The sequence below is a fragment of the Gigantopelta aegis genome, chromosome 2 (assembly GCF_016097555.1).
Source record: "Gigantopelta aegis isolate Gae_Host chromosome 2, Gae_host_genome, whole genome shotgun sequence".
NCBI classification, from domain to species: domain Eukaryota; kingdom Metazoa; phylum Mollusca; class Gastropoda; order Neomphalida; family Peltospiridae; genus Gigantopelta; species Gigantopelta aegis.
Genome location: NC_054700.1, coordinates 20,887,105 through 20,910,442, shown reverse-complemented (window position 1 = coordinate 20,910,442; position 23,338 = coordinate 20,887,105). Strand labels below are relative to the sequence as shown.

Here is a 23,338-nt window from a genome sequence, read left to right as displayed (position 1 = left end):
GCGCATGTGCGGTAGCCCAGCAATGCTGTGTCAGGTCACCCACAATGCCCTAAATTATGGGACCCACATTGCTGAGGTAACTGGCAACTGTACTTTCTATATAAATTTAATGAGGGTGTTGTCAGGTACACCATGGGGCGCAGATAGAAAAACTATGCTCATGATCTTTGAGGCCTTTATTGTACCCAGACTTCAGTATGGGGCCATGGCGTTCAGCTGTGCTTCGCAGACTCAGCTTAGAAAGCTTGATGCAGTATATGGCAGGGCTCTCAAGATAATTGTTGGGGGCACTGTCTGTACTCCATATGATAGCATAATGGCTGAGTTGGGGGTGCTTCCTCTTGCTCTTAGAAGAATCAGGCAGGGCCTTAATTATCTTAATAAAATACGTAGCCTTGTGCCTGACTCTCCTGTCAACCAGTTAAAACCTATACAGATAGAATCTGTCGAGGAGAAGGACATAACTATTGTTTCGTATTTAAATAAATTTGCTAATGACTTTGGAGTTGTTGGCCTGCCTGTCAATAGGGCCAATATTGACCCTGGAGATATATGGTATGTCAACAAACCAATAGTCAGTTACCACATCATAGATGAAATTTATAAAGGTAGAAAATTTAGATTGTAAGAATATTATCTTTAAAGCAGTGGTGGGTGACTTTTATCCAAAAGAGATCCAAGTGTTCACGGATGGATCTAAGGACCCCATCACTGGGGAAACAGGTATGGCCTTTGTAATAAAAAATGTAAATGATAAACCGATAGCTATTAGGGCTAGACTGTCGGATAACATTTCAGTATATACGTCTGAATTAATGGCCATCTTGTATGCTCTGATGTGGAGTTAGCTGATTAATACAGTCCTGTAAATAATTGATAAATAATAATTATTGATGGAGGACTGTAAAGAGCTAGCTGAATAATACAGTCCTCTAAATATATAAGTTAAATTTATAGATATAGTTATATGATGGGGGCTGCAAGTGGTTAGCAAAATAATGCAGCCCTGTGATATTAATATTAAATGGATAAAATGTTGTGTGGGTTAGATAATAGGACACCTTCTGTTGTCTGATTATAATATATAATAGAAATAATTATGAAAGGGACTGTAAAGTGTTAGCTAAATAATACAGTCCCTTAAATACTAATTTAATTTAAATAACCAATGGTGGTAGTTAGTTTGGGCCACTTCCGGTTTTGGTTTATTAATGTCATTAACCGCGCTTGTACTCATGTTTACAACTATATTTTCCTGTTTAATAATCACCTTGGGCGTTAGGCCAAACTAGTCTTTGACGGGTTGTGACTGTTTTCTTTTCTTGTTGGCGGCCGGTCCCTCTTTAATGTTATTAGGTGATAGATAACCTCATGTCGCTTCGGGGGAGTGGCCTTCCTTATTTAAAAAAAGAAAAGAAGGTATTTTAAATAAATAAATAGGCCTAGTTTATATTTATCTTTTAGATGTTTACTGTAATTATATTTTTAATGTCTTGTCATGTGAATTTATATTGTATAAATGGTGATGGGTGATACAGTATGAAAGTAGTATCAGCTCCTGGTTGACTGTTGGGGGATCTGTTACCTGGCAGTAAAATTTCCCGCACTCGGTGACTGCTTCATATATTGTATATAATGTTAGAATTTTTAATTTGATGTTTTTTGGTTTTAAATTATTAGTTTAGGTTACAAGCATGCTCTTTTTTAATGTGTTGTTTTCTTATATAATTTTAACTATTGAAATAAAAAGAAATTTTGTAATTAAATAGGGCGGTACGCTGCTCCTATGCCGACGAGGGAAACTGAATGTTCTTTATTCTTTTCCCCCTCGTTCTGTTTTTATACATTAAAGGGTCACAGTGTCTTTTGGATGATGTAACGTTTTTGTTCTCGAGTTTGACAGGGAGGCGCCTCGGGACTTCAGGATCGGAGATACATTTCACTCTCATCGACTTGCCAGACGAATTAAAAAGCTGAAATAATAAATGACATGAAGAAGAGGAGAATCGAAACTGGAGGGCACTGAGGCTGGGGGGGGGGGGGGGGGGGTCGGTCGGGTTCTATTGGGTGGGGGGGGGGGGGTGGAGTGGCACCGGAAGTTAGGGTTTTGGCGCTAAGGCGTAGGCGATTAGGCCTAGGGAGAGATAGGTTTGTCCGGGGCGATCCCGCCCCCCGCCCCCGCCCCCCTCTTTTTGGCCGGGTCTCCCCCCCCCCCCCCCCACGCCAAGGTTACCGATAGAATTGATTGTCCTCTTATAAATTAAATGATCATGCAGGGCCTTCCTGAGACCAAGGTTGAGCCCCCAAATGTCACCAATACCTTTCCTTATCCCAGGGCTAGTAATAGTATATTTAATGTTAGGCAGCCCGATCAAATAGCGACCAAAATATAGTAGACTAGAGCATATATATATTATAGTAAATTATTTAGAACTGCGCTCAAAATTTAATTTTTTATAAAGTAATTTGGCCCTTTTATTTTATAATTTAGAATTAAAATTCAAAATTGTCCCTTAAATTTTCTGTCCCGAGTCGGGCCTTTGGCATCCAGAGGCGGGGCTTTGGGATAGACATGCTCGAAACCTTAGTGGTATAGGAACATGATACAATTTAACAACAACAGTATTGTTGGAATTCCAGCCAGCGTTGATTATTCAGCTTAGTTCACCAAGGTAAACATCAATGGTCCGGGTTTTTTTTTTTTTTTTTTTTTACATTTATTGGACCTGCGATGTTTACAACTTCAATGGCCGAAACAAGCGTGCATTTTCCGCCCAGATTTCAGGTGGAATCGATACAATCATGGAATTAATTATTTCGTGGCGAATAAATATATACATACGGTATAAAGAAAACTTCCCGAGTTACGTTTTACGTATAAATAGACAGTTTGTCCAAATAGTAATCCTGCATTAATCCAATTTTCAGTTACGAACAAAATATCGAATATTCCCGCCAGCCATTATAAGCACATTAAAAATGTGATTGAAAACTGTTGGCGGAATGGAATTATTTTTATAATTATTCGTCTCAGGTTCATGAGTTTCTTCCACAATATACGATGTTTAATAACAATAATAATAATATAAAATAAATAATAATAAATAAACTAATTAATTAATATTTTTTAAAAATCAATTAATAAATAATAAATTAATTAATAATATTAATAATAAAAACTAAATAATATAAAATTAATTAATACTTAACTGATAAATAATAATATAATAAATTACTGAATAATATTAGTAATTATAATAAATAAATAATAATAAATTATTGATTTAATAATAATAATAATAATTAATTAATTAAATTATTAACTTAATAAAAACGTGCTTTTTTCATTTATAAATGTTTCTTTTACACACACACACACGGAGAGAGAGAGAGAGAGAGAGAGAGAGAGAGAGAGAGAGAGAGAGAGAGAGAGAGAGAGAGAGAGAGAGAGAGAGAGAGAGAGACAACACAGAGGAGGGTTGGGGGAGACAGACATAGCGGATGGAACAGGGTGGTAAGAGATCACACATTTGCTTGTTTCTTGTTGTTTTCTTGTTCAATTAATGTGCATTATTCGTAATTTATTTTTCCCCATACTTTTTCCCAGAACTTGCTATAAAAGATTAATAGAAATATTAAGAAAGATTAATGAAACTATTATAATCAAAGATTTTTTACGTTGTGGGGTTCGCGGTTGTGCAGGTTAATTGAAAAATATTTATAATTTTTTTTTTTTTTTTTAATTGAATAAAAACCTTAAAATAAGTTCTAATAACCAGTAATTATAACTAAAAAAATTAAAACAAAAAAGAGTAAAAATTAATAATAAATAAATAAAACCCTTAAAATAACTAATGACCAGCAATAATAATTAAACGAAGATTTTTTTTTAAGAAAAAAAAAAAAAAAACCAGAGAAAAAGCTTTTAAACACATGTAACCATAATTGTCGTTCTGCCATATTTTCAATTCGCATTTTTGATGTGCCAGAATAAAAATAACTTTTAAATGTGAAAATGTGTCATCTTCAAACATCTAATCCAGGAAAGGTTACCAAAGGTATTGTAATTAATATTTTAGTCTAAAATTTATTAAAATATGTTGTTGTATGTGTTGAGGCTCTTAAATAAAGCACGTATCGTCATATGCCTGATTTTATTAAATCGTGATTGCAAATGGAAAATTCGATCCAATGGATAAACGTTACGACACAGCAGTAAACATCACAATAATAAATATCGTGCCGGAGACGTTTATCTTGATGAACTATTGTCCGAAACAAATTGTTAACAACTACGAAAAATTACTCTCCTACCTTTAATTGCCGTTAGATTTCCTCCAAAGTTTGTCCAGACACAAATCTTGAAAAAAAACATTACAATGACAAAGATTCCACATACCAGATGATAACCATGTCACCTATATATGGACTTCGCTGAGAGCGCAAAGGGGAAAAAGCATGTAATTTTGTATCAGCTGCCATTTTGACTTTTTATAGAATATTCTTCAAGAGGGGTGAAAGGATAGGACTTAATCTAACAACGTCGTGGGTAACTAAACTTATTAATGCTGCAAACCTAATTGGAATTCCTACGCATCTATCTTCAACTCCAGAATTACCGACTGCATGCACTTTAGGTGAAATCTCAATTAAATGCGAGCAGTTCTTTTTGCAGTATATTACGAGACAGCTAACATCAAACAAACATTCTAACAAATATGGTAATAAAATGCGCACATATATGTCATTCAAACAAATTTCGAGTTCAGTTGAGTCCTATTTATTACATACCAAAGACTATGAAAGCAGAAAAGCTTTTAGTAGGCTTCGTTTAAGTTCACATTCACTTATGATTGAAAAGGGAAGATACAAGAAACCACCTGTCCCTGCGAATGAGAGATATTGTCCCTACTGTCCCCTAGAAGTTGAAGACGAATATCATTTCATTATGACGTGCCCTATATATAATGCTTTTAGAAATGATTTACATCATAAAACAATAAAACAAGAATCACATTTTTCTTTTTTGACTAATAATGAAAAATTCTTATTTCTTACACGCAACAATATTGCGGAATTATGCCCTATCATTTGCAATTTTGTAAAGAGATGCTTTAAGTTGCGTGAAAGCATATGAGTTGGAAGTAATTTCAAATTGTTTGCATTTCACGTCTGTATAAACTAATGGAGAATGTACGAGGGTGTGTGGATTCGTGAAAAATAATTCACGAACGCCATAGTTGATGGTTTTTTGTGGCTCTACACTTCTGACAATATTTGCTTTTACCTAAATATTAATATCACTAGTAATAAGGCTTAAATTACATATGTATTTGTTGATTCAGATGTTTGTTCATGTAATTAATGTATATTTATGTTACTGTTACTGCAGATAAATGTATATTATATTGTTATTTTTGCTCTGCCCATATTCGGGTGTTATGCAAATAAATTATTCTTATTCTTATTCTTAACATGTTATGATATAAAAGCAAACGTGATGACGTCATATTATTATTTTTTATTATTATTATTATTATTATTATTATTATTATTATTTTAATGATACCACTAGAGATCATCGATTTCATAGTAATTGTGTCACATACTTTGGAGGTTTTCACCCCTCTTGAAGAGTATTCCATAAACAAGCAACATGGAAGACGGCAGAAAACTGCATGTATTTTTCCCTATGCAATCTCAGCAAACACAATATCGGCAACATCGTTGCAGTCTCGTGTGTGGAATCTGTATATTTGTAGTTGTTTTTTTGCGATTTGTGTATGGACAAACGTTGGAGGAAATCTAACGGCAATTAAAGGTAGGAGAGTAATTTTTTGCAGTTGTTAACAATTTGGTTCTCCAAAATGGTACATGTACGTATGTTTAAAAATGCAACAGGACACTAGCATTTTCTAAGCAACTCGAATAGACCTGTATTAAATACCATTTATTCCTTCATTCGGTTTACATTAGTTCATTGGTTCGTTCACTCGAGCTATGGTGTCACTACTGTCCATGCGAATAGACTTGTAATGATAATACGTACGGTTCAGTACAAAGAGCTATTATCCAAATCGTTATGGCAACATTTATAAATAGAACTGGAAGCGAAGCAACATTCAGAAATTAGTTTTAAAATGGCCGAACAACCACAGCACAAGCATCCGGAAGGAATGGAACCTTATGATTTAGGGGGGAAACCCTGTGATTTAGGTGCATTAAGTCCCGATCAGCAAGAGGAACTAAACAAATTCAAGGTATATACATGCATAAAGTAGATGGGGAAAATACGAATTCTGCATTCTACTGTTGTTTGTCATATTTTCGTGATCGTTCTTATTCGGAAATGTCATAAGAAACGAAATGGTGCATATATTTAGAGCATTCTTTTTTTTTTCCGAAGACAAAACAAACAATTGCATTTTCAAACGTCTGTAGCAAATTTTTGTATAATATCCGCCCGGTCCCCTCCATTATTATTTTTAGTTAGGGTTGGGGTTGGGGTTAGGGCTAGGGTTGGAGTTAAGGTTAGGGTTAGGGGAAGGGGGGACCGGGCGGATATTTTTCCGACAGATGTGCCTGAACAATATTAATATTATTGTCCGAACCAAATTGTTAACAAATACAAAAAATTACTCTCCTACCTTTAATTGCCGTTAGATTGCCTCCAAAGTTTGTGCAGACACAAATCGCAAAAAAACCACTACAAATATACAGATTCCACACACGAAACTGCAACGATGTCGCCAATATTGTCTTTGCTGAGATTGCATAGGGAAAAATACATGCGCCAAAGTATGTGACACAATTAATATGAAATCGATGATCTCAAGTGGTATCATTAAAATAATAATAATAATAACCAAAAAAATAAAATAATATGACGTCATCACGTTCGCTTTTATATCATAGCATGTTATGACGTGTTAGATTAAGTCCTATTCTTTCACCCCTGTTGAAGAATATTCCATAAAAAGTCAAAATGGCAGCTGATACAAAATTACATGCTTTTTTCCCTATGCGTTCTCAACGAAGTCGATATAGATGACATGGTTAGCATCTGGTATGTGAAATCTGTGTCATTGTAATGGGTTTTTTTGCGATTTGTGTCTGGACAAACTTTGGAGGAAATCTAACGGTAATTAAAGGTAGGAGCAAGCCTTGAAATAAGCAGCCGGTCACGGTCATTGTCTGGTACAAATTTGTAACTTGTCAGAAACAATGTCGATTGCGCCGGTCACCATGTCCAAAGCTCACGTTGTAGTAATAGCTGGCTGTTTTGGAGTCGAATACACTTAATGCACCGATTATAAACAAAAATTTATTATTACGAATGAAAAAAACATAAATGTGTACCAGTGGGATTCGAACCAGTTCGCGGGGCACTTGACAGTCCAACACGAAGTTCATCTACAGTCCGCTTACCTGTTTAGTAGGATTTTTCATAGTCTCGATTTTGTGGGAACTTACATTGTAAAAAGTGATGTGACGCATATTAGTAATTGACCTTTCGTACTTAGCGTATACTTCCTGTGGCATTTTCGTTTAAAGTTTGCAATTCAAATTGCTTCGTGGTTAACAATTAAAGGATGTTGAACAAAATAACTTCAGTCTTTGCTGTAAAAGAACAGACAGGTACCGATAATGACAAATCAACTGTCCCTGTTCCCAGTATCCGCGGCGGGCAGCCGCCGATTAAATCGTCCCCCAAAAATTCCCAAACGAATATCCCTCGGAGTAGTATCTTAAAATCTAGCACTGAATTAAAATGGCAAAAGGAGGATTTAGTTAATACAAATGCCTCTTTGTGGCTACAGTTTGAAGAAAACACCAAATGCGAGGTTACACTTATGACGTGCTCACTCTGCAAACCATTTAAAAAAGAAATGCAGTATAATCTCGATTTTTTGGATGCGTGAATCAAAGGGTCCACAAATCTGCGTGTGTCAAATGCTAAGATCACTCGGCAACCAAAAATATAAAATATTACCACAAACAAGAAAAAAATGGATAAGTCTGAGTCAGATCATCATGAATCTGAAAGTTCAACACAAAGTGATAGTGACGACAGTTTCATGGGTTTCTTAAGCCCTATCCTAACCGGCCGCGAGCGATTATTTTAGAAATCATTGATTTCCATTGCCACGTGACGCGACAGATTTATGGCAATTGAAATCCATGATTTCTAAAATAATCACTCATGTAGCTTGCGGCTGGTTAGGATACAGCTTTACCAGAGGACATACATTAATGCATCATAGACTAGTAAGTACGTAACAATAATAAATGTCATCATTTGGTGACTTTTGCCTTAATTGCTGCATTGGTTATTTAGCAATTAAATATAATTATTAAACAACATAAAACTTAATTTATTTCATTTTTATTTACAATGTTTTGTGACCGGTACAATTTCTTTTATGTCAGGCACAAATTGATTGGTGCAGGACATTGTGTCAGGTACACCAAAATGTTTTATTTAATTTTCAAGGCTTGTAGGAGAGTAATTTTTCATAGTTGTTAACAATTTGGTTCGGACAATAAGTGATCTCCATTTTGTGAAGTGTAATATGTTAAACATTTTGAGTATGCTCCGTTTCAAAATTGTTTACGAACGGTATACCATTTGATATCGGAAGCAGGTAATGTCCTACACCAGGCAGGTAATTTCGTACACCAGGCAGGTAATTTCGTACTGTCGTACACCATATCGGGTAAGTTCGTACACTTGGTAAGCTTAGTTCACCAAGGTAATTAATATTTTAGGCTAAAATTTATTAAAATATGTTGTTGTATGTGTTGAGGCTCTTAAATAATACACATATGCCTGATTTTATTAATTCGTGATTGCAAATGGAAAATTCGATCCAATGGATAAACGTTACGGCACAGCAATAAACATCACAATAATAAATATCATGCTGGAGACGTTTATCTTGATGAACTGGGATAGCTATGAAAAAAATCTCACCAGGCCGATGTATATTAGGATTGCATTTCATAATGACAGATGTATGGTTTCAGGCTCGGATCCAGGAATTTTTGCAGGGGGTGGCACTGCAACTGAGGATTGGAAATCATCTATGGTCTGGGATTTGTTTTGTTTTTTGGTGGGGGGGGTGGGGGGGGGTTGTTTTCTTAAAGGGATTATCCAGAGTTTGTAGCCATTTTGAAAGGTTTTGGGAAAATTAAATATTTTAATTTATTAATTATAATTTACTTACATTTTCTTTCTTAGAATATGAATATATACATTAAACCAATGCATTTCTGGACATTGTAATGATTCTTAGCATCTCAATATTGATTTTTGTTTAAGATAATTTTGTACATACATATTTATTATTGCTTCCAATGGCAAAGCGAATTTCAAAATAATTTGGCCAAAGGTTATTTCAAATAATTATGCTTTATATTTAAAACATGTTATAGTAAGATAGTGTTTTAAAAAACAGTTAAAGAAACAATCAGAAGTGTAGCAAGGACAGAAAACTCAATTGTGGCACCTTAAACATTTTGATATAAATTTACTACTGGACTGGTCACAATAAATGTCAAAAGAACAAATAACAGGCTGAAAAGTTAGGTCTTGATGACCTACATGAATATACGGTCTATAAAGTATAAATTTCTCTCAAACTGATATCAGCTATGTACAGTTGATGGCAGTTACATCGGACTAAGAATATTGTATAGACAAGCGGTGACAGTAAACCACTTGACATCTTTGATATTTTCAGTAATTAAAAAGAACCATAAATGCAGGAATTTTAAGTCGTATCTTTTTTAGGATCAGACCCTTTTAGTTCCAGTCTTCATGGACGGACATTTTCCCAAGTCGACTGGCGTCGTGGTTAGCCATCGGTCTACAGGCTGGTAGGTACTGGGTTCGGATCCCAGTCGAGGCATGATATTTTTAATCCAGACACCGACTCCAAACCCTGAGTGAGTGCTCTGCAAGGCTCAATGGGTAGGTGTAAACCACTTGCACCGACCAGTGATCCATAACTGGTTCAACAAAGACCATGGTTTGTGCTATCCTGTCTGTGGGAAGCGCAAATAAAAGACCCCTTGCTGCTAATCGGAAAGAGTAGCCCATGAAGTGGCGACAGTGGGTTTCCTCTCAAAATCTGTGTGGTCCTTAACCATATGTCTGACGCCATATAACCGTAAATAAAATGTGTTGAGTGCGTTGTTAAATAAAGCATTTCTTTCTTTCTTTCTTTTTCCTGAGTCTACCAAAAAAGGCAGTTATTCTAGCTAAAGTTATCTGCATGTAGCATGAGTATTTGTTGAGGTTGAGGGCGAGACGTAGCCCAGTGGTAAAGCGCTCGCTTGATGCGCGGACGGCTTGGGATCGATCCCTGTCAGTGGGCCCATTGGGCTATTCTCACTCCAGCCAGTGCACCACGACTGGTACATCAAGGGTCGTGGTATGTGCTATCCTGGTTATGGGATGGTGCATATAAAAGATCCCTTGCTGCTAACTGAAAAGAGTAGCCCATGAAGTGGTGACAGCGGGTTTCCTCCCTCAATATCTTTGTGGTCCTTAACCATATGTCTGATGCCATATAACTGTAAATAAAATGTGTTGAGTGCGGCGTTAAATAAACCATTTCCTTCCTTCCTTCTTGAGGTTTTAAATATTTATGTATATCTACACTGTAACAGGTATTTTGTTTAACTTCAGATTCAGACAAGAATGCAGAATGAATTGTATCTACGGGATCACCCAGAGGTTGAATGTTTACTTGCCAGTTTTCTGAGGTATATTTTAGTTTATAGACATGTGCAAGTACATATCTGACCCCAAACTACCTCCACAACTCTCTCATTTTCAGTCCTTTTTTTTAAATTTATTTATTTATTTGTTTGTTTTATTTTGTAATTTATTAAATTTATTAATTTATAATTTATTTTAATTTTTAAATATTATTTTAATTTTTCAACATGTATATTGCCCACCCATAAATTTGAATAAGATTGATTTTGAATTTGCTGAAAAACATTCTCAAACTGCGTATTAAATGTCATTTCTCTACTCAGACATTTTCTGGGTGGGAGCTTTTTAAAAGAATAAATAGAATGCACAAATGCAGTATAGATGTCATCAGTTAAACACCTGGTATTCCTGATTCACTTTGTGGTTTAATTTAATCAACATTTATAACATGGGCAGTGTGCATGGGTTCTTGTTTTGAAAGCCTAAAAGAGCAGCAGGCATGTACATGTAGATGTTAAAATGCTGAAAATAAAATAGTAGCAGTCACATAAATTATACAGATAAATATTTTTATAATCCTGTATGACTACCTTTACTTAGGTATGCACGCTCAAGTTCAAAAAAACATCGTGTAAATGTATGTTCATGTATTATGAAATTCACTTAACTAGAATACTCATTTAAGGTTCAAACTGTTATTGTGGATACAAATTTTAAAGGGACATTCCTGAGTTTGCTGCACTTTTTAAGATGTTATCGATTAACAGAGACTTTTTAATGATTGTAATTACATATCAAATATATTTTTCTGCATAAAATATTAGTGGCTATATATTAAACGTGTTTCTGATCATTCTAATATTTGTACTAGGTTAAATTTCATCTTATTTCCTAAAATATAGTTTTTTCGTGCGTATTCAGAAACACATTGAATATATAAACAATAATATTTTAAACAAAAAAATATATTTAATATGCAAGTTTAATCATAGAAATATTTTATTAAATATCGGAAACATCTTACAATGCAGTAAACTCAGGAATGTCCCTTTAATAGACACACAGGTATTGTTTGAAACCATTAATTAGTTAGCTATTCAGTCATTCATTTGTTTGTTTGTTCACTGACACATTCATTTTCGTTTGTTCATTCAGTCGTTCAGATTTCAATGTGTGTAAATTGTATACAGGTCTACATTAATGCATGACCTGTTAATAGGAATGGAATACAGTTAACAGAGGTTGTCTTTGTCTTGTTTTACTTTCAGTGACGTGCTGATAAAAAGACCAGAAAACATCAGAGAATTTGCTTCAGGTATGCATGTTATACACTGCTTGAATCTTGTAGTTGGTCCAATAGGTTATTTTGCCTTTGTCTCCATTGGATTATTTTCCATTTCAACTAATATAAAATGTTCTAGATTATCAAAGCCTTTTTTCTTTCTGTCTGTGAGAAAGTGCATATACATGTATGTGAATGTCACTTTGTTGTTAATTCAAATACCGGTAAGTACATGTAAGGAAATATTTTTTAATATTAAATATTTTTATGGATGTGCCTGAAATTAAAAAAAAATTGATTTCTTACATATTGTTCTATAGTGTAATAAAAGTTAGAAAATCAAATAACTTATGTTTCAGTCATAATATATCTAATGTTTTATAAATCTGTTTATTGTATTATTGACCCATATTTAGTTCGGGCCATATTTGCTTCAATGAATCATTGATGTGTCAGCCCTAAGGTTCAATTCCTCTTTAACTAACTTGGACGTTTTTTTCCAATTTAGAATGTTGAAATACATGCTAGAGAAAGTACTTAAGACATTTTGTTTGATTCTAATATGTATTGTTTCTTTAATTAGTTCTTACACACTTTGCCTTGAAGTCCACCTTCCAATCTAATGAGGATTTCTCTTTCCTTCATGTTGGGGGCAGGATGTAGCCCAGTGGTAAAGCGCTCGCTTGATGCACGGCCGGTGTGGGATCGATCCCCAGGGTTCGTACGCACCTGGAAAACCCTTAAAAATAAACTAATGTATTCCAGTGCTTGAATACCCTTGAAAATCATCTTGCGGTCTGGAAAACCCTTGAAAATGATAATTTGATGTCAAATAAAATATAAACGCCTAAAACGGAGGCTTTATTTACTTTACTTAACATGTAATTAAATTATTTGTTTCATTTCCACGCACAATCAAATGCCAATCGTCCGGCCAATCGATGTTTACCGGCTCAGTTGACGTGTGAATGTTTGTTGTTGTTTTTTATCTTGCGATGCAAGGATCACGCGGCCACGAGATCCAAGCGACAGCGTCGATATTGGAAAAGAAAGTTTGTCACTTTTTGCCGCTGGGTATTTAGCAAGTTCAGGGAGCGTGTCAAGTTAATGAATCTATTGTAAACCCACAAAGATGGTTGGCACTTGCGTGTTTAACGACCTGTGGAAACTCGGTATGGTCCTGGAATTTTGGTAAAGTTGACCTGGAAAGTGCTTGAAAAACCCTTGAATTTTGATTTCCTTTAAGTGTATGAACCCTGGATCCCCATTGGTGGGCCCATTGGGCTATTTCTCGTTCCAGCCAGTGCTCCACAACTGGTGATCAATGGCTGTGGTATGTACTATTCTGTCTGTGAGATGGTGCATATAAAAGATCCTTTGCTGCTAATCGAAAAGAGTAGCCCATGAAGTGGCGACAGCGGGTTTCCTCTCTAAATATCTGTGTGGTCCTTAACTATATATCTGACGCCATTTAACCATAAATAAAATGTTTTGAGTGTGTTATTAAATAAAACATTTCCTTCTTGTTTGGCATATTATATGCAAGGTTAAGGTTTTATATATTAATTATCGCTTATTTGATGTCAAATATTTGGTATTTCTGACATATAGTCATAGAGAGGAAACCCACTACATTTTCCATTACTAGAAGGGATCTTTTACATGCACCATCCTACAGACACTATAGCACATGCCTTTTGTTTACCAGTTGTTGTACACAAGCTATTACCATATTGATACCATTTAAATTCACATGCCACGGAAGTTAAAACGACTCTTCTTCAATTAGTCTCGTGGTTGTAATGAGGTGCGAGAGTGATCACTCCTGTTAAATGCTGAAGTCTGTGAAAAGGAATGTACCACAGTGTATATATCAAGTTATGCTGTGTGTCTCTGCCTTTGAGGTTTTAATACTATCTAAGTATTTAACAACACATCCAGAAGCAATCACAGTTTAAGAATAAGTGGGCCTTTTTGTAATTAATTTCTGTGCTTATTTTCCTTTTCAGATTTCTTCACACACCCAAGCCTTCCGGACACTGTAGAAAAACAGCTTGAAATTCATCAGCAGAAGATTAAACAGAACAAGATACTGCAGTCCATTTAGAACAGAAACTGATTTGCCAGCTAGTATTACAACCTCCACTTCTCTTGTGTAGTCGCTCAAACTGTGTATTTAAAGGAGCGTTGTCAGTGTTGAAAATTGCTTCATTGAACAAAGTTAACTATTTATAAACTATATACATAAGACTCATGTTAAAATTAGTTTATGGTAAATAGACTGTCTACTATTCTAACAGAGTATGAACATGTACTTTCAAACAATGTCTTTCTTTATTAATTCCCTATTTATTTTGTTTCCATTATTTCAGTAAAATGGTGACTTTATAAATACTGTACATGTTAAAAATTAAATTCCTATTATTGTCTTATTTAGAGGTTGATTTATTTTAACTTTGTTTTAGTAATAAATTATTTAATAAGATATAATAGGGTGTAGGGATCATCCATATTTATCAACTTTTTTACATTCTGGACAATTTTCTGGTTGGGTTTTACCCCTTCATCCCGCAATCCCAAATCTGAACATAAACCATTCAACTTAGAGCAACCTGTATTTTCCGTCATTGCACCTTATCGGTACTCCTTTAGTGCTGTGACCCAAACTATGACATTAAAAAAATAAAGTACACTATTCTAGACTCTCTGCCTCAGGTGGTCACTGTTAACATAAAAACAATTTTACTAATATTAAAACAGACTCTTTAGATCTGAAAAAATGTATTATGTTTTTTAACTGAAAAGCAATTTGAATATGATGTTTACTCCCCTGGCCCCCTTCCTTCCTTCCAAACAATGTTCAGATTATGAAAATATTTACTGTTATACACTCATTCTAGAGGTTCGAAGTGATCTTTATCACTTCTAGTGTGAACCCCAATGGCCGCAATACATATTTTAAATGATGATGACACATGAAAACAGAAGCTAAATAAAAAAGAATATCAAATGTAATACAAGTTACAAAATGGTTTAGTTGGTGTGCAATCACAAAGTATTGTTAATGTACAAATCACAATAGTGAACAAGTGTCTTTGAAAAAACCCAACGAGCATCTGCAAGTGAGGTTCTCTTTAGCTTTAGATCTGGAACAGTTAATGCCTCCTTGTAGGATTGCCTTTATTAATGGTTGGTTGTACATATACAGTCTAAATTTGTCATAATTTTATCTAGATTTCAGGGGTGCAGCATGGTCTGGACTGGGTGGGTGGGTGGGTCGAATATGAATCTTAACAGATGCGTTTGTCTACATTTTCTCTGAAAGCCTATATGAATAGCCCAATATTACACTATTTAAAAAAAAGTTTGAGCCTTGGTGTGTGTGATTGGGGGTGTCATGGGATTCCTCCAGACCACCCCCCTCCCCCACCAGACTACGCCTCTGGAGTTCATGAAAATAGATATTTTTATATCCCAATAGTTGAATACTATTCTTCAAGTTTACATTCCTGTTCCTATTGTATGTGTAGATGTTGGTGAAAGTGACATAATTGTTTCAGTATTAAACTGCATGTGAAATATATGTGAATATTATATTGTTGTTGTTTTATTGTAGTAATTTGACTAACATTGTTTTGCATAATATGAACTCTTTGAGGTTGAAAGTGAATATTGTCTGTTGTGGAACATTCCAAAATAACAAATGTTCTGGCATCAAGGGCTAGCTCTGGGTTAGCAGACATTTTTACCAAATGATCTATTAAACTTTAAACAATTGCAGAAACCAATAATTTCCAACACTATATCAATCGTTACGTGAATTTATTATACCAGATTTAAAATCAAATTTGACAGCTGTTTTTAAAATTTGTAATTGGTAAATGTGCCGAGAAGCAGAGGCTGGTCCTGATGTATTTTAAATGCACCCTGAAGTCAAGTGAAAATATTGTTTCTGTAACCCATTTAACCGGTACAAATTAAAGAGATTAGCCTGAGTGCTGCCTGTGTAACATGTTCACCACTAAACGGTGAGTTTTTGATGATTAAAATTACATACTAAAGCTATTTTCCTGTTTAGAATATTAATCCGTATCTGTATAAAGGTGTTTGTACATGTAGCACCGGTAGCCAAAAACAGATTTTACCTTCCAATAATTTGGTACGTATAAAAAGATATATTATAAAGTAAAATGAAGAATGACTGCTAGAAACATTAATAGGGCTTCTAGATTATGCTAGCCCCACTCCCATGGCTAGTAATATTCAATGTTGGGCTAGTAAATAACTGCTATTGCCATGCCCGACGGCTAGTGAAACTTTTTTTTGGGTAAAATGCTGCATTTACATGTACGTCGATTTTGTAAATGTGAATACCCTGCCCTTCCCTCACCTCAAATCAGGGGTTTTAAGCTTCTTTAGATGACATATCCAATTATTCATAATAGAAAAATTGTATTTACTTAAAGTAGGGCTTTACTTTAATCATGGCTAGTAACGTTTTTTAAATCACTGATCCCATGGCTAGTGGATTTTAATAACATTTCTAGCAGCCGTGATTAGCACCTAACTGCCAATACATTGGCTAAACGGACACTGGTATTCTAAACAAGAAAATGTATTTAATATGTAATCGTAGTCGCCAGAAAGACTGTTAGTAGGAAACATGTTATAATGGCTGCAAACTCGATGTAGTGCTTTTAATTGATTTATCTATTTTCAGCCATCAATTATTGTCTATTTTATTTGTTGTTTTACAAAAAAAACATGTTTTGTTTTAAGAAAACAAAAAATATGATTCAGTCGGTAGATAACACGACCTTGAGAGTTTTGTTAAGCAAACCAACTGTTTTTAATTAGTTATTTTAAATATTTTATATTTTTATTGGTAATTTATCAAGGCAATAGTAAATTGTCTAATTGCTGGAGTGCTCACCTGGTGTGGGATTATCTATGATTATTTCTTAAATAATAATAATCTTTATTATTGTGATAACGCTGCTAGTCTTTTTTTTTTTCTTATCTTTTTTTTATTTTTATATTAACAAACTCTGTCTAAGCCATATTGACAAGTTTATTAATTTATTTATATATACACATTTTGTAGTTTTTGAAATGTTATTGCAAAACAGTTTCACTGCTCATGGTGAACATGTAAGTTTTGAACTATATATTAATTTGGTTATTTTTTAATTGCCTCCATACTTTAATTCGTTCTGCATAGAGCTAATAAAAGTACCAAAAGGTTACACAGACTGAGGCACCTGTTTTTGCTTCAGTAGATATTTCATTTAATAAAGCTAACAGGAAATACAAATTGACAAATTTCGGAGCATAATTTCAGCTTCATTAGTCAAATTTCCTAATACACACTATGTTTTATTGTGTTTATTATCGTCTGAATGGAATGGTGTAAAAGTAATACTTATTAAATATTTGAATGAAATTATTTTTTAAATCTTGCATTAATTTAAATGATTTTTTTGTTTTTAGGAGTTTTAAAATATTTTAGTTATTTTCACATAATGGAATGATTTTATTTATATAATTTTATTTTATTATTTTTTTAAACATGAATGAGTGATGGAAGTTATCATTTTCAATATTCATCTTATATGTGCATAATAATTGTTCTTCATCAAGACTACAGTCATTTCCACTTAATTGCATATGAGTCTATTAGATAATTGGTGTTATTTGTCTAAGACCAGTCATTTATCATTATAGCTGCACCAAATATATTGCATAAATGAAAAGCTACAAAGAGAAATTCCAGTTATTTGCATACAAAAACAAATTCAACGTTTATTACTTCCCACCTTTCACTGCTAAGACAATACAAAATGTAGCAGCTTGCCCCAACCAGGGTTTAAGTTGTAATTTTCCAAGTTGTACGTATAATATTAATTAAAGTTGAATTTGACGAATTTAGTTCATTATTTTCAAAAATCGAATTAAAAAAATTAGATGTTTGGCCAATTCAAAGTTAAATTTGGGACGGTCTTCTGACCAAATTCGTCAAAATAGGGTCCGGCTTAAACTAATGATAACAAACATTGTCAGAAGATCTGAGATGGACAGGACACCCATCTTCCACACGTCTTAATGTGTAAGTAATGTTACTTATATATATTTAAATCTAGTACATAATATATTTTCTGTCATATTTCATATATACTTGATGGTAAAAGAAGCATACTAATACTGTGGGATCTCAACAATGTCAACGGGCTATTATGACCGTCACAGTTTTACTATAAACACATGTCAGTGATTCATGGGAGCATTTACGTCCTTTAGACTCCGCTTTGTGCAGAATTATGCTTTTCAGTACTTTATAGTTTTTTCTCCAGAACTTTTAATGAAAAGAGTTTTTTTTTTTAAACCACCCTACAAAATGTTTATTCAGAAATGGTTGCCTTAGTGTCGAGTTCTATGTGGGCAGTTTTTGGCGAGATGCAGGCGCGGAAAACGGTCTCATACATCACTCCTATCGATAACCATAGAATAGATTTTTGGTGGCGTCCTCATTGCAGAAAAAAAACAACAGCAAAAAACAAAACCGCGCACAAAACGTCCCTACAATAGTAGCGATACCGGTCTGACATTGTAAAATACTGTGTAACTATCAAAAGAATAGGGGGGAAAAGGTACACGGTCTGTGTGTGCTGGATTGAGTACTACTTCGACACAAACTACATCTTTATTACTAGTAAATTATTATCGCATGGTATGTATTATTTCATTGTATTGTTATTGTCTGAAATAAATATTTTGACATTTTTCTGTTTTGTTTTTACTCATTAAGTAATGCTGGGAGCATTTTGAGGCATTTTACATCGGCCTTTTGCACCCATGAAAAAACGAATATAATGCCTTCTTTCTTCAGAGGTACTATATTCACCCAAAATTATGTTTGGGCTTGTGTATCTGAAGAAAGGCTAGCTTGTACGTATGCAATTACTAACAAACGAATTTTGTTTTAGACCTGTACCGTAATTAAATTATGTTTATATGCACGTATCAGGGAATGAGAGTTATGTTTTTCAATGAGACAAAATAATGTCCATAAGATTGCCAGAGTCGGCATCCATCTTTACTACCGAAAGTTGGTCAGTCAGTAAAGCCTTTGATGAGATTAAGGATTTATGTGCATTCAAATATACTAAAACGCAAAAGAAACGCAGGTCCTGAAAATGCGAAAGAATTGCACTTTGTAAAGCAGTATCTTTGGTGGAATTGAACCTCAACTGTGTTAAAGGACATGGCACACACCCACACCGCAGTCCCACCTGCGTGTCAATTTCATTACCTGTGTGACGTCACGAATTCTCAAAACACGTTGTTTGCACGTGCTGGATCATCCGTATCATGAATCCAGTGCAAACACACTCATTGAAATGCTTATAAAGCCTACACACCTGGATTTAATCGCATAAATTCAATTTGAGTAGTGACAGACAACAGAATCACATTTTAAAAATGCCGCGACTGACGCAACTCCAGCGAGGGATGGCCATCGGGATGTTGCAAGCCGGACAGACCCGTACTGCTGTAGCCAGACAATTGGGATGTCATGTTTCGACAATCGCACGCCTTTCTCAACGTCACCAAATCACTGGATCTGTGAACGATCGACCACGCACCGGCCGCCCGAGGGTGACAACCGCAGCCCTAGACCGGTACATCCGGGTGACCCACCTTAGGAATCGGATGCTGCCAGCAGCTAACACCGCTCACCAGGTGCGTGGTCCACGTGGTCCAGTGTCCGCCGATACCGTCCGACGCCGTCTGAGGGCAGCAGGACTCCGTAACCGCCGTCCTTATGTGGGACCAATATTGACCCCTCGGCACCGCCAACAACGTCAACAGTGGGCGCAACAACATCAAAGATGGCGACGTGGCCAGTGGCAACAAGTTCTGTTTACTGATGAGAGCCGTTACAATGTTTCCAACGCTGATGGCCGAATCCGAGTATGGCGACGTCGACATGAACGTTACTCCGACTGCTGCGTTCTGCAAGCCGACCGATGGGGCGGGGGTAGTGTGATGGTGTGGGGTGGGTTCTCATTCAACCACAGAACACAACTTCATGTGTTCAGACAACGCGTTAATGCCGCCGTGTACCAAAATGACGTCATCAACAATCACGTCGTTCCCTTCTTTGCCGCTCACCCACGTGTGCGCTTGCTGCAGCAAGACAATGCCAGGCCGCACACTGCCAGGGCAACACAGGCGTTGCTGGCTCAGCACAACATCCCAACGTTGCCGTGGCCAGCCTTATCACCGGACATGGCGCCTATCGAACACGTCTGGGATGAAATCGGACGTCGCCTTCAGGCTCGCGGACAACCTCAGAATATGCAGGCGCTGGAGGCAGCATTGGTCCATGAATGGAACTCACTCCCTCAGGCATTCTTTCAACGGCTTGTCAACTCAATGAGGAGACGTTGCACTGCCTGTTTGAATGCCCAGGGTGGTCACACGCGATACTGACTTTGACAATGCTACAGGTCGTCTCTTTCACATTTTTAACATGGACCCCCACCCTACTTTATGACATGAAACAATAGCCAAAAAGGAATTCAATCAAAAATTTCCAACACCAATGTGTGCCGAATTGGTGTAGCTCCAAATTAAATGTTGAAATCTTCATTTCGTTTTGTTTTTTTAATATTTTATATCCAATTTAATGAGAACCTGCGTTTCTTTTGCGTTTTAGTATATATTGGCATTTACCATAGTTTGACAGCCAATAGCCGGTGTATTTTCCGTGCTGTGGTGTCGTTAAACATCTATTCTATTCTATTCAAATATATTATTTTTACAGATTCGATTTCGTGTCTCCAAGCGTTACAAAATATAAAGTTGGAATATTCTTTGATTTGAATGGTGATATCAATGTGAATTTTTATCCACTGCTAGTATGGGTACTCGGCCACATTGGCATTAAAGGCAATGAAAACGCAGATTCAGAATGAATTGATGTTTAGCAACACACCAGCACGAAAAATAATCGGCTATTGGGTGTCAAACTATGGTAAATTCAAACATGAAGTACGCAGATTTTGAAGTAGAGTGCTTAAATTTACCTCATGCGACAGTTAGTATCCCCTGCATAGATTTTAATTATCTTATTAAAGGCATATTGTCACAGACCACTGACCTATTACATGACCTGACAAAGTATTACTTAAAAATATATATATTTGATTTGTCCCTAAATGTACTTTATTCAACCAACTATGTAACCACCATACTCCACTTATTAATGATATTTTGTAAAAATAACTGAATTATGGCAATGGTCCATAATTAAAAAACTAACACTGCTGAGAGGGTTGACATGGATTTCACTCCATCATGGTGTAGTTAAAGTGATGCAATAGCTAGATTTGGTCTGTAAAAATTAATGTAATTTCGATTTATTATTAATTTGTTTGTTTAGAGAAATAAGGTCCTTAACTCTGTGGCAGTATGCCTTTAACCAATAGGTCTTGTTTGTCAAAATGTTTTCATCGGTGAGTTTTGAACCAGCTTCATGTCACTGAGCCAGTCCTGGGTGGCAGTCCTCTTACAGGCGGCGCAGGAAGGATGAAGTAGTCTTGTGTTGTGCTGGCGATACACCTTTAACTCGTTCATTTATTTTGATAAGGACCCTCCTCTTCAATTTGAATACTGCCAGTGTACACTGACAGTGCACCACATTTTGGTGGCGTCTACGAGGAATGATATATTTTGGTAACATAAATGTTGTTTCGTGTTGGGGTGTCGTTAAACATTCATTCATTCTTCTTTCATTAGGAAATGCAAGGCAATCTTTTAAATTTTATCCAGAATTAATTTTAAAGTTTTAGAACATTTTGATACCAAATTTCAAATTATACTCACCTTGATATTTGTATTATATATGTCCACCCCCCCCCCCCCCATCTCTTCACTCTCTCTCTCTCTCTCTGTCTCTCTCTCTCTCTCTCACACACACACACACACATACCAGAGGCGGATCTAGGGGCCCGGGGCCCGCTCCCCCCCCCCCCCCTAAATTTTGCGATAGTTATAATTTTATTATATACTACTCAAAAGAATTTAAGGGTCAGACGATATTTTCGACATTATTTTCTGAATGTCAATTATATTAGCTAGACCATAATGTCACGCATGGTATTGTTCCATGTTGACGAAAGTGGGTCTAAGCAACCCATAAATGAATTAAAATCCACTGTCATTGACACTGTCGACTAGTTCTAATGGCGTAAACATGCTTACATTTGCACGTAAATTAGGGCCAAAGCGAAAGGTCTGCTAAGTGACCATAACTTGCTTTTTCACAAAGCGCTTCATTTGCACGCTTTGCACGTGTATTCCATGTTCCCAATGCTGAATTTCCGTATAATTGGAGCTTGCGTTCGTGTACGGTGCACACTCCAAATTCGACAATGGTATGACGTCAACTGACTATCGAAGATCGAGGAAGGGCTATTGCTTGGCTTCAGGATGGCAATACGCAAAGAAATGTTGCTCTGAGACTTGGTGTCAGTCAGTGTCGTTGGCCGACTGTGGCAACGGTACCAAGCAACGAATTCTGTTAGAAATCGTCCACGTTCGGGAAGACCCCGAAGCACTACAAATAGAAAGGACTGCTACATCACCAATATGGCTCTACGTCAACGCACAACCACTGCACGACGATTACGTGACAATCTGCGGACTGCGACTAGAACTCGAGTGTCTGATCAAACCATACGCAATCGTCTGAGAGCCAATAATCTACGCTGCCGTCGCCAGGCTGTTCGACCACCACTCCTACCACGTCACAGAACGGCCAGACGTCACTGGTGCACGCTTCATCTGCGGTGGCAACGTGTGGGTCGAGTGATGTTCACTGATGAGTCCAGGTTTAGTCTCCAGTTCAACGACGGTCGGGTTCGTGTCTACAGACGTCCTGGGGAGCGCTTCGCTGACGTTAACGTTAGACAACGTCACCGGTTCGGTGGTGGCAGCGTCATGGTGTGGGGCGGCATCTCTATCCACCACAGGACCCCCCTCTATGTGGTGGATGGCAATCTGAATGGAATCCGCTATCTGAATGAGATTATCCGGCCGTTGGTTCTCCCAGGCCTTCAGCAGATTGGCGCCGGGGCAGTTCTGCAGGATGAAAATGCCAGACCCCACCGCGCCAGGGTGGTAACGGACTTTCTCAGACAACGAGGTATCGCCAGGATGGATTGGCCAGCATATTCGCCTGACTTGACCCCAATAGAGAACGCCTGGGACGAATTAGGCAGGAGAGTTCGGGATAACCATGCCCCTCCGGCCAACCTTCATGATCT

General features: G+C 36.3%; 1 protein-coding gene across 1 annotated transcript; it reads left to right on the top strand.

The window, feature by feature from the left end:
- The first annotated feature begins 6,099 nt into the window (after positions 1–6,099).
- LOC121382609 (RIIa domain-containing protein 1-like) lies at positions 6,100–18,788 on the top strand. The gene is made up of 4 exons (XM_041512132.1): positions 6,100–6,260; positions 10,694–10,770; positions 11,995–12,041; positions 14,018–18,788. Exons 1-4 carry the CDS (start codon positions 6,141–6,143, stop codon positions 14,113–14,115), a joined length of 342 nt encoding a protein of 113 aa, XP_041368066.1. The 5' UTR covers positions 6,100–6,140; the 3' UTR covers positions 14,116–18,788.
- The last annotated feature ends 4,550 nt before the right edge of the window (positions 18,789–23,338 follow it).

Excerpts from the sequence above, each read along its gene's own strand:
- LOC121382609 (XM_041512132.1), top strand. The coding sequence starts at position 6,141 with ATGGCCGAACAACCACAGCACAAGCATCCGGAAGGAATGGAACCTTAT. Across the intron at positions 10,771-11,994 it reads TTACTTGCCAGTTTTCTGAG|TGACGTGCTGATAAAAAGAC; the intron begins GTATATTTTAGT and ends TTTTACTTTCAG. Across the intron at positions 12,042-14,017 it reads CATCAGAGAATTTGCTTCAG|ATTTCTTCACACACCCAAGC; the intron begins GTATGCATGTTA and ends TTTCCTTTTCAG.